A 13312-nucleotide genomic window follows, 5' to 3' on the forward strand; every position below is an offset into this window, starting at 1 on the left:
ACATTTTTTTAAATTTGTGAAACATTTTTTGAGTTTTGGAAACATTCTTTTGAGTTTGTGAAACATTTTTGAGTTAGTGAATCATTTTTGAGCTTGTGAAGTTTTGGCTGTAATTTCACTTCATACACACGGGCAAAGTTATTGGAAATGTAACTTTTGACAAACTGTAAGCAGATTTGAGTTGGTGATACAGGTGAGATGAACCCTGGCACTGTACAAATGTATATTTATTTAAAGTGAGGTGTTGAAATACTCTGCAGGTGACCAGGACCAAGAAAGAGACCAGTGAGGGAGAATGAGCTCCAAGGACAGCAAGCAGAAGGATTGAGAGTTATTTCTAAGACACAAATAGAAGACAAAGAAAGTAGACAGTTACAAATGTGGAATACGTGGACGTATTATTTGAAAGGAGTTACGTGGCTACCTTGGCTTTCTGAGGTTTACCCTTTCCTTTGTTTTTGGGTTTGGGCAGGGCCTCGACTTTCTCTTTCACCAGCTGATATATCTGTCCATCACCAAAGGCGGTGGCAACATCCAGGCAGTTTTGTTCTGCATGGGAGTCAAACATGTCCACTTGAGTCACCGCTAATACTTTAGAGTAACCATGGAACATCATCGTCAAAGGTACCCTAAATTCCGGACTATAAGTTGCTACTGAACCATGAAAAAAATAGTGTTGAAAAAAATAACAAGGAAACACATCCAGAAAGTGTTTTATTGTTCGTGCTATGGCGCCATCTTATGGACGAGTACACTCACTGCATGTGTCCTCCCATTTACGGGTAGCGCTTCTTTTTTTTTTCCAACTGGAGTGCCGTTCTGTCTTCTAGTCACCCATAACGTTTCTACTAGAGATGTCCGATATTATCGGCCGATAAATGCTTTAAAATGTAATATCGTTTATTATCGGTATCGTTTTTTTAAATAATTTTTTAATTTTTTAATTAAATCAACATAAAAAACACAAGATACACTTACAATTAGTGCACCAACCCAAAAAAACTCCCTCCCCCATTTACACTCATTCACACAAAAGGGTTTTTTCTTTCTGTTATTAATATTGTGGTTCCTACATTATATATCAATATATATCAATACAGTCTGCAAGGGATACAGTCCGTAAGCACACATGATTGTGCGTGCTGCTGGTCCACTAATAGTACTAACCTTTAACAGTTAATTTTACTCATTTTCATTAATTACTAGTTTCTATGTAACTATTTTTATATTGTTTTACTTTCTTTTTTATTCAAGAAGATGTTTTTAATTAATTTATTTTATTTTATTTTATTTTATTAATTCTTTTTAAAAAGGACCTTATCTTCACCATACCTTGTTGTCCAAATTAGGCATAATAATGTGTTAATTCCACGACTGTATATATCGATATCGGTTGATATCAGTATCGGTAATTAGGACTTGGACAATATCGGAATATCGGCAAAAAAGCCATTATCGGACATCACTAGTTTCTACTCATATGGATTCTTCATTCATCACTCCAAGCAACGTTTGTAAATTTTACAATATAACTAAAACAATTCTTACTTAGTGTGTTCTTACTTAGAGTGTTTTCATGCATATTTGTATGTGCTATCCTAATGTAATCAAGCTAGCTAACATGTTTACGAGTGTCTTTGTTAGTATTATTAACTTACAAAGGCATTCTTTTGTATTGTTTCACTTTCACAAATTCCTCAGTAAATTCACCAAAACGTCACGTGGAGTTATTGAGTCTGTTTAGCTGATTGGATAGCTAGCCGGGAGTGGACCGCTCCTCTTATTGAGTCTGATTAGCTGATTGGAGCGCTAGCTTCCGCAGCTAGTGGGTCCATGACGATGACTTCTGTTTTGTTCGATCAGCCGTTTTACTGCCTTGTTACAGACACACAATTAAGGTGTGTAAATAAACATTTACAAAATATTTCCGTGCAAATAACTGATTTCACAAGGTATATATATGTGACTTGTAGTCCGATGCGGCTATTATATATGGGGAAAAAAAAGTTTTTCTTCTAAAATTATGTGGGTACGCTCTATAGTTCGGAAAATACGGTAGTTCTTAACAACGGTTAACCTTCATCTTCGACTTCTTGCACTCACAGGCACAATTAACTATGCATAAAGGTTTAAACTAGGGGGTCTCAACACAACTTTTTATATTTGCAATATGATATTGATATTGGAGCCTGTATCGATTTGATACGATATCAGCAGGAATCATACATACTTGTGTTATTTAGTAGTGTGGAAGGTAATAAAAGGTTTGATCAAGTGAAATTAGTCAAACAGAGAACAATGGTAGTTATGAAAAACACTAACCTATTCATTATTAACTTATGCGTTAAGTTGAAGTGGAGTGGAAATTGTTTTTTTTGGTGACACCTAGTGGGCACAATAATTAACAACGTTAAGATCATGATGCAGTAAGTTGAATGATGCGGACACGTTTGTTACTGGATACTTTCTAATAGGCTTCTTCTGCCTTGGAGACTTTGTTTGTGTTGCAGGGGGCACAAGGACCCAGGGCACGCAAAAAAAAGCAAAAGCAACCACCCAGTACATAAGTCCACGTTTGTTCTCGTGCTCTCCTCTTCTTTTTCAATTTTCTCTTTCTTTTCTTTTTGGTCTTTTTACCCCTCTTATTTTTTCTCTCTTTTCATTTTTTTGTATTGTTATTGTTTTGAGCATGAGTTCATAATAATAATAATAATAATAATAGATTGTATTTGTAAAAAGCACTTTACATTGAGTAAACAACCTCAAAGTGCTACAGTGTATTAATTTTATTTATTTTTTAAATAAAAAGATAATAAAAAATAAATAAAAATAAAGACTAGAACAGCCAAATAGCTAAAACTAGTATGCAGATATCTAAAAAGAAGTGACAATAAGTGACAATGTCTCTGCAAGGTCTGAGTCTTATGTACTGGGTAACTACTTTTGCGAGTTTTCCAACCTAGTGCCCTGGGTCCTAGAGCCCCCCCAGGTTACACATGTGTAAGTAATACGCAACTATAATTATTTGATACGTGTTTATATTGAGAAATGCCACCTTTTACCCTGTGATATTTATCAATGATTGTTACGTATTAGGGCTGGGCGATATGACTGAAAACTGTATCACGTTTTATATTGGTCGATTTCGATAATTATTGATTTTTTATGACCGATGGAAAATAAGGAGCAGGAGAAAAATATATAAAATGTAAACATTTTTATTTGAAATGTAAAACATCCTCAGCTCTCAAAGCAGAAAGGAAATGTCAACACAAGCATGGAAAACACTCAAACAATGTCAACAAAATATTACTAAAAATAAGAAATATGTAAGAAATGCTTCATAAAGTGTAAGAAAATAGTGCAAAGTGTGACAATGTAAACATAGAAAAACCTGAGAAGAACTATGTTCTGCAGGTTTAGTGCCAGGAAGTTACAGCTGTGCTCTAAAGAGTGAGCGCAGCTAATGTGGTGTGCTATTAGCGACCTTGCCTTGCATCACTTACAGACCACATTGGTCTGACTACGGTCCCTTTGAAAAGATCCGAAAACCGTTCCAGGGGATTTTTCCTCTTTTATCCACAATTTCTTCATTTGGACTTTCTCTTCTCACTCCATGCAGAGAATCAACCGCCAGACAAGCAAACTTGATAGCTGATACTGCTTCCTGATTGGCTGTTAGCGTGTCACTCCCACTGATCAGTGATCACTTCCTGCGTTTGTCGGTTAGCAGAGAGCGAGTGTCTCTGTTCATGCAACCAACCTTGCTTCCATACTCACGCTTTCTTCCCACCAATAAGAAATAAAAATGATCAAACGCATTTTTTATTGATATCAACTACGAGTTTATCGCGATGTATATCGATATCATTTTATCGCCCAGCCCTATTACGATTGTACGCTTAGCTGTTGTGTAGCTGCTTGCTCCTAGTAGCCCATAGCCGAGCATGTTTACCTTTTGTAAATGACTTTAGTAAATTAGATTGGAGAATGTTTAGATAAGGGATGTCCAAAGGTTGGCTACCAAATGTAACACATATTCATAGTGACATCTTTCAAAATGCACAATTACTGGTGGCATGTCCGCAAGGCTACACTGTAAAAAAAAGTCAGTAAGAACCTGTAGCTCCGTTGCCAGAAATTTTGCATACAATCATCAGTGGTAGCATTCTTCCATTGACAATATTGCAGTGTAAAAACAGGGAATGTAGATTTTACGGTAAAAAAGTAAGTAATAAAGTGGTACTGTTTTTAATTTATTGTAATACACTGTAAAAAAAAAAGGCCATAGATTTTACAGTAAAAACTGGCAGCTCAATCACCAAATGTTAACGTAAAAACAACACTTTTTCAATTTGCAGAAATTTGGTGTAAAACCACCATAAATTGTATGGTAAAATTCTGGTAACTGAGCTGCCAGTTTGTTTGTTTTTTTATCATAAAATCGCTATCATTTTTGTTTTTACAGACAAATTTGAATTTTAGAACACCTGCTCTACGGTAAAGTTGTGACTTTTTGACGCTCTATAGAAAAAAGAATAATCTTGGTCGGCATGCTTTGCCCACGTCCTAAAATGAAAACCTAAACATTTTTAGCATCCTTCAAGTGTGTGTGCGTAATGTTTGGAAGCCGTCTGATGAAATATGTAGGAGGAGGTGGTCACAGAACAACACCTGGAAATAATGAACTGCAGAAAAGGACCTTTTTTGAATGTTTGAGGTTAAAAATATAGACAAAAGATGCAGAAAAAAACACTAACTGAATTGTATGTATATATATATATATATATATATATATATATATATATATATATATATATATATATATATATATATATATATATATATACATACACATATATATTTATATGTATGTATACTGTATATATATTATATATATATATATATATATATACATGTATATATATATTATATATATACATATATATGTGTATATATATTTATATACGTATATATATATATATATGTGTGTATATATACTGTATATATATATACACGTATATATATATACAGTATATATATATGTATATATATATGTATATATATATGTGTGTATATATATATACTGTGTATATATATATATATATATATATATATGTGTATATATATATATGTATATATTAGAGATGCGCGGTTTGCGGGCACAACCGCGGAGTCCGCGGATTATCCGCGGATCGGGCGGATGAAATTTTAAAAAATTTGATTTTATCCGCGGGACGGGTCGGGCGGTTGAAAAAAAAAAAAAAAGATTTTAAATAGATTCAGGCGGGTGGCAGTTAAACCAATTCGGAAATATATATACATAGTTAAATGTTGTTACCCACATACGAAAAACGAGCAGGCACCTGCAGCATATGCCACAACAGAAGAAAAGAAAAAAAGAAGAGATGGACACTTTTACGGAGCGGAGAAGGGACGCCTCGCCGGGGTCGGGACCGAGGCCCCTTCCCCCGAGAGGGCCCCACCGGGAGCCGTAGCTGAGGCGATCCGCGAGAAGGGCCCGACGCACGTCCAGGGTCACCACCGCGCCCACCGCACCGACACCCCGCCTAGTCCGCCTTCGCCGCGGCCGGCGTCACGCGCAGCAGGTAAGCAGCTTACCTGCCCGCCACCCCCGTGGCCGGGGGCTCGTAACAGGGGTCACTCCGCGCGCTCCGCCCGCGCAGCTTACCTGCCCGCCACCCCCGTTGCCGGGGGCGCGTAACAGGGGTCACTCCGCGCGCAGTGCGCTCACGAAGGGGGTGGGGCTCACCCTGGTTGATATAGACAGCAGCAGGACGGTGGCCATGGAAGTCGGAACCCGCTAAGGAGTGTGTAACAACCCACCTGCCGAATCAACTAGCCCTGAAAATGGATGGCGCTGGAGCGTCGGCACCATACCCGGCCGTCGCCGGCAGCGAGACGCGCTTGGAGGTGCGCTCAGCGCGGCTCCCATATGATTGCGCACTGGTGTGCGTCTGGGCCGTGACAGCGTGGCACGCGAATGTCTGTGCTGCATTGGATCAGTCTCCTTTCTTTAACAGGCAAAAGCTTTATAACCTCACTAATGCCTTGCATCGTCTATATTAGATATATAACAACGGGCGGGTGAGGGCGGGTGCGGGCGGGTGCGGTTCTGATCAAATGTTAGCTCGGGTGGATGGCGGATGGTTGACAACTTTCTGATGCGGTTGCGGATGAAATAATTGCCTATCCGCGCATCTCTAATATATATATATATATATATACTGTATATATATATATATATATATATATATATATATATATATATATATATATATATATATATATATATATATGTATATTTATATATATATATATATATATATATATATAGTCGAGGATTCTGTGGTTTATCCGTTATACAGTGCTCAATACCGGGGTAGAACGGAATATACGTTAGGTCAGGAAAAAACACAGAGGCTATATCAAAACAGGCTTGTAGGGATGATATAGCCTGTGTTTTTTCCTGACCTAACGTATATGTATATATATATATGTATACACACACACATATATACATATATATATATATACAGTATACACACACACATTTTTTTTACAGACTAACTAATTTGAATTTTAGAACACCTGCTCTACGGTAAAGTTGTGACTATTTGACGCTATAGAAAAAGGATAATCTTGGTCAGCATGCTTTGCCCACGTCCTAAAATGAAAACCTAAACATTTTTAGCATCCTTCATGTGTCTAATGTGCGTGTGGGTAAAGTTTGGAAGCCGTCTGATGAAATATATAGGAGGAGGTGGTCACAGAACAACATCTGGAAATAGTAAACAACTGCAGAAAAGGACCTTTTTTGAATGTTTGAGGTTAAAAATATAGACAAAAGACGCAGAAATTAACATTAACTGAATTGTACACACATATAAATATATATATACATACACACTATATTGCCAAAAGTATTTGGCCACCCATCCAAATGATGAGAATCAGGTGTCCTAATCACTTGGCCCGGTGTATAAAATCAAGCACTTAAGCATGGAGACTGTTTCTACAAACAGTGATTTCCAGCGTGGAACTGTCACAGGATGCCACCTGTGCAACAAATCCAGTCGTGAAATTTCCTCACTCCTAAATATCCCAAAGTCAACTTTACTATAAGAAAAGTGAAGAGTTTGGGAACAACAGCAACTCAGCCACCAAGTGGTAGGCCACGTAAACTGACAGAGAGGGGTCAGCGGATGCTGAAGCGCATAGTGCAAAGACTTTCTGCACAGTCAGTTGCTACAGAGCTCCAAACTTCATGTGACCGTCCAATTAGCCCACGTACAGTACGCAGAGAGCGTCATGGATTGGGTTTCCATGGCCGAACAGCTGCATCTAAGCCTTACATCACCAAGTCCAATGCAAAGCGTGGAATGCAGTGATGTAAAGCACGCTTTTCCATCTGGCAATCTAATGGACGAGTCTGGGTTTGGAGGTTAGCAGGAGAACGCTACATTTCGGACTTTATTGTGCTGAGTTATTTGGTGGAGGAGGAATTATGGTGTGGGTTTGTTTTTCAGGAGTTGGGCTTGGCAATTTAGTTCCAGTGAAAGGAACTTTGAATGCTCCAGGATACCAAAACATTTTGGAATGGCACTTCAAATTCATATGTGAGTAAAGGCAGGTGGACAAATACTTTTGGCAATATAGTATATATATATATATATATATATATATATATATATATATATATATATATATATATATATATATATATACAGTATACAGTATACAGTATATATATATATATGGCGGTATGAGGCTAAATTCCCTACTTGTAGTACTGTTGCCTGGTAAAAAAAATCACTGTTCGGCCCTAAGACTATTGACATATTTGGCCCTTGGAAGCAAAAAGTTGAAGATTTAGATGGTAACAGTATCGGACATTTTAGATGCAAGCCGATATCAACTGATACTTTTTTTTGTTTGCTAATATATGCCCGATATCCCCTATCAATATGTGATCGGGACACCCTTAGCTTCAACCATTACTTACAAAAGTGGTTCCCAAGTTTTAGTCTGCTGTGAGATACTAATAAAGCAGGAAATGATCTAATTTCACATCATTGGTAAAGTATCTCTGCTCTATTCTGATGACACGTATGTATTTCTATCGTGCGAGTCCTACCTTTCTTGTTCTCCATTAGGAGGTTGGCACCATTGTCGATGAAGAACTCCACACAGGCTAGATGGTTGCTCTCGATGGCCACCATTAGAGGTGTGGTCCCGGTGATGGTCTGAGCGTTTATCTCGGCTCCTGCCGTCAACAGAAGTTCCAGAAGTTCCGCCAGGCCAGCTTGAGCAGCATGATGGATCGGCATCCAGCAGAACTGGTCACACATGTTCACCATCGCACTGTTTGGAAGGTGACAGACTGTTAGAGGAGCATTTGACACCTCTACAACCGCTAAAAGGCCAAATGTATCAAAAGTGATACGTACGTTGTTTTTTAACCCTCTACATCATCAGTGTCATTTGTTTTTTCCTAAAGACCCTGACGTATCAGATCTGATGCATGCATTAAACGTATAATCCACTAGAGGGCAGTAATGGACTTTGGTAAAAAGTCAAAAATATGAGATAACTAGTCAAAAATATGAGATTAAAAGTCAAAAATATGAACTAAATCAAAGATTATGAGATAAAAAGTCAGAATAATTACATATAGTCATAAGTATTTGATAAAAAGTTGCTTTTATGAGGTACAAAGTCATGATTATGAGATAGAAAATCTAAATAATTACATAAAGACATAAATATTTGATAAAAAGTTGCTATTATGAAGTAAAAGTCAAAATCATGACATAAAAATCATGATTATGAGATAAAAAGTCAAAAATATGAGATAAAAAGTCAAAATAATTACATATAAAGACATAAATATTTGATAAAAAGTCGCTATTACGAGGTAAAAAGTCAAAATAATGACATAAAAAACAATGTTTACTTATACTCCAGTGCGACTTATATATGTTTTTTTCCTTCTTTATCATGCATTTTCGGCTGGTGCGACTTATACTCCGGTGCGACTTATACTCTGAAAAATACGGTGTATATATATATATATATATATATATATATATATATATATATATATATATTAGAGATGCGCGGAGAGGCAATTATTTCATCCGCAACCGCATCAGAAAGTCGTCAACCATCCGCAATCCACCCGATCTAACATTTGATCAGAACCGCATCCGCCCGCATCCGCCCGTTGTTATATATCTAATATAGACGATGCAAGGCATTAGTGAGGTTATAAAGCTTTTGCCTGTTAAAGAAAGGAGACTGATCCAATGCAGCACAGACATTCGCGTGCCACGCTGTCACGACCCAGACGCACACCAGTGCGCAATCATATGGGAGCCACGCTGAGCGCACCTCCAAGCGCGTCTCGCTGCAGGCGACGGCCGGGTATATGGGCCCGACGCTCCAGCGCCATCCATTTTCAGGGCTAGTTGATTCAGCAGGTGGGTTGTTACACACTCCTTAGCGGGTTCCAACTTCCATGGCCACCGTCCTAGCTGCTGTCTGTATCAACCAGGGTGAGCCCCACCCCTTTCGTGAGCGCACTGCGCGCGGAGTGACCCCTGTTACGCGCCCCCGGCAACAGGGATGGCGGGTAGGTAAGCTGCGCGGGCGGAGCGCGCGGAGTGACCCCTGTTACGAGCCCCCGGCCACGGGGGTGGCGGGCAGGTAAGCTGCTTACCTGCTGCGCGTGACGCCGGCCGCGGCGAAGGCGGACGAGGCGGGGTGTCGGTGCGGTGGGCGCGGTGGTGACCCTGGACGTGCGTCGGGCCCTTCTCGCGGATCGCCTCAGCTACGGCTCCCGGTGGGGCCCTCTCGGGGGAAGGGGCCTCGGTCCCGGACCCCGGCGAGGCGTCCCTTCTCCGCTCCGTAAAAGTGTCCATCTCTTTTTTTTTTTTCTTCTGTTGTGGCATATGCTGCAGGTGCCTGCTCGTTTTTCGTATGTGGGTAACAACATTTAACTATGTATATATATTTCCGAATTGGTTTAACTGCCACCCGCCTGAATCTATTTAAAATCTCTTTTTTTTTTTAACCACCCGACCCGACCCGACCCGCGGATAAAATCTAATTTTTTAAAATTTCATCCGCCCGATCCGCGGATAATCCGCGGACTCCGCGGTTGTGCCCGCAAACCGCGCATCTCTAATATATATATAAATATATATATAAATATATATACATACATATAGTCCATTTGGCTGTCATCTGTTTTAATTATGAGACACAATTGTGTCAGTCATGATTTTTTTGTTCATGCTTGAAGTAAGAATTTATATATATATGTATAAAGTAGTTTTATACTTGTGAGTGTTGATGACACAGCTTTGCAACAGTTGATATTCCTGTTCCAAGCATGTTTTACTCAATATAGGTCACACAATCTCAGCAACAAGCTGTAATATCTTACTGAGATCATTTAGGACCAAAACCCTTAAAACAAGTAAAAGACTCTAACATAAAATCTGCTTAGTGAGAAGAATTATCTTATCAGACAGAAAATAAGCAAATATCACCCTTATTTGAGATATTTCATCTTACTTAGAGTTCAGTTTTTGCAGTGTTGGTGGTGGGTCAGGGTATGGACTTGCGCAAAGCCAACGGTTGGTGTAGGTTTTAGTTTGCAGACATAACGTAATGGTTGCTCACCTTTTGCCCAGCAGGTACTCGGCCACCTTGTAGTTGCCAATGGCGCAGGCGACCATCAGCGGGGTCTTGTAGAAGGGATCTTGGATGTCCACAGGGATTCTGTGGTTGAAGGCCACTTCCAGAGCGTCGATATCGCCGCTCTTCACCAAGTAGTTGATGTTGATGTAGATCTTGTCGGGCTTCGCCGTGTACCAGGCGGTGTCGTTAAGCACTGGGTGTTCCGGCGGCTCTTCTTGGTCCAGTCGGCGGGCGTCGTCCATGTTGTAGGTTTCCATCATGTATTCGGGCGGGCCGCCGTCCGATCGGCGAGGCTTGAGCTCTGACGGAAGCGTGCAAACGGGCATCGGGAGGACAAATTTGGGCTTCTTCTTCTTCCCCTTGCCTCCCTTGCCCCCTTTCTTCTTCTTGGGGATGTAGGAGAGGAGCAGGAAAGGCTTCTTGATGTAGCTGACACCTTTGATGAAATCGCTGAGGTTGATGCAGTTCTCTCTGCCGGTCTGATGCAAGGAGAAGACCAACTCCAGCTGCTCCAAGGTGACCGGGGCTCTGAGCGTCTCTATCATGGAGAGAAACTTGTCTTTGTGGACCGCGTCGGTCTGGAAGGCCTGTCGCAGGTCCGCCTCCGTCTCGTTGGACCAGTCATGGAGGGTGAGGGCCCACACTTCTGTCAAGCAGGTCTGATCCGTGTTCTCTTTCCCCCTCTGTTGCTCCGCCTTCCTCAGCTCCTTCATGGCCGGCTTATGACCCGCCTCTTTGGCGATAAGACGGGGCAGCAAACCTTCGCGGTTCTTCACCTTGGCGTTGCAGCCTGATGACAAAAGTACAGCAGCATGGGGTATTCGTCAACCACCATTTTAATTCAAGGGGGCGTGACAAAATGTTTGTGTCTCTTAGGGAGTGACTGAAAAGAACTAAGAACATTCATTCAGTCCCTCTCCTGTCTATAATCACACTGCATTTGAGCGCGTCCCTATTCACAGCAGAAGTGTCCAAAGCTATTTGCGGCCCGCAGCTAATTTTTTTAACGACCAGCCGTGTATTCCAAAAATACTATTTAAAAAAAAACATAAGAAAAGTGCAATAAAAGATCAAACAAGTGAAATATAACGAGATAAAGTTGCAACGTTGATTCGAATAACACATAGCAGTAAAAAAACAATAATGAATGAAAATCAATGTTGTTATGTTATGTTATCTAAAGTTGATTTAGAGATTTAAGTGTTGAAATGAATATAAAATAAAAAATAATCTATAGCTTATTTGTATTACTTATATTGGATCCCTAAGCATTTTAGTGGGATTTGAATTAAAAAACTCATTGTTCAAAAAATAAAAATGAATTAAAATCCATGTTGTTGTGAATTATTAAAGTTAAAGTACCAATGATTGTCACACACACTAGGTGTGGTGAAATTTGTCCTCTGCATTTGACCCATCCCCTTGTTCCACCCCCTGGGAGGTGAGGGGAGCAGTGGGCAGCAGCAGTGCCGCGCCCGGGAATCATTTTTGGTGATTTAACCCCCAATTCCAACCCTTGATGCTGAGTGTCAAGCAGGGAGGTAATGGGTCCCATTTTTATAGTCTTTGGTATGACTCGGCCGGGGTTTGAACTCACGACCTACCGATCTCAGGGCGGACACTCTACCCACTAGGCCACTGAGTAGTAAATAAAAATAATTATGGACATATTTAAGGCTGTAATTACTTCACATCAAATATTCCACTTTGGAACTTTCTTTGGGGAAAATGTTGCATATTTTGCGTGTTTGCTGTATAAAAAAAATTATACAAAACTAAACACTTATAATGGACAAATATATTTAAAGTTGATTTAGAGATTTCAGCATTGAATGTAAAAATAATTATGTATGACTTATTTTAATCACTTTTATGAGTTTTGTAACACTAAGAATTTTTGTGAGATTTTTTTTTTTAAACTCTAATTGCTCAAAAAATACAAATGAATCAAAATCAATGTTGTTATGAATTATTGACCCATCAAATATTCCACTTTTTTAATATTTTTTGGGGGGGGGGATATTTAATATTTTAGGTATTTGCTATAGAAACAAGTTTTCTAGGATAAAAAGGGCATAAAACAAATAAAAAAAAGATTGAAAAACTTATAATGGATGGATCAATTTAAAGTTGATTTACAGATTTAAATGTTGAAAAAATAAAAAAATAAAAATCTATAACTTATTTTTATTACTTCTATGAGTGGGACCTTTTTGGAGCCCCAATAATTTTAGTGTGGTTTTAATTAAAAAACTCATTGTTCAAAAAATTAAACTGTATCAAAATCCATGTTGTTATGAATTATTGACATACTTAAGGCTGTAATTACTTCACATCTAATATTCCAATTTGGAATATACTTGGGGAAAATGTTGTATATTTTTGCGTGTTTGCTTTAAAAAAAGGTTTCTCGGGCAAAAAAGGCCATAAAACAAACAAAAGATGAAAAAAAATAGGATAATGGATGGATAGATCTGACGTTGATTTAAAGATTTAAGTGTTGAAAGTAAAAAAACAATAAAAATGCTGACATTTTTTTACCACTTTATGAGGGGCACTCTTGGATCCCCAAGTATTATAGTGG

The 13312-nt window shown here is 39.1% G+C and overlaps 1 protein-coding gene across 1 annotated transcript in view; it reads right to left on the reverse strand.

Moving 5' to 3' along the window:
- Positions 1 to 209: 209 nt before the first annotated feature.
- Positions 210 to 13312, reverse strand: part of ankef1a (ankyrin repeat and EF-hand domain containing 1a) — a 35778-nt gene continuing 22675 nt past the window's right edge. Inside the window, exons 7-10 of the mRNA XM_061987410.2 lie at positions 10711 to 11518; positions 8159 to 8385; positions 425 to 549; positions 210 to 337 (exon numbers count right to left, since the gene is read on the reverse strand). Of these exons, the coding sequence (XP_061843394.1) occupies positions 332 to 337; positions 425 to 549; positions 8159 to 8385; positions 10711 to 11518 (1166 nt within the window). The 3' untranslated portion in view covers positions 210 to 331. The remainder of the gene's footprint in view (positions 338 to 424; positions 550 to 8158; positions 8386 to 10710; positions 11519 to 13312) is intronic.

Source organism: Nerophis lumbriciformis, linkage group LG26, assembly GCF_033978685.3.
Source record: "Nerophis lumbriciformis linkage group LG26, RoL_Nlum_v2.1, whole genome shotgun sequence".
NCBI classification, from domain to species: Eukaryota; Metazoa; Chordata; class Actinopteri; order Syngnathiformes; family Syngnathidae; genus Nerophis; species Nerophis lumbriciformis.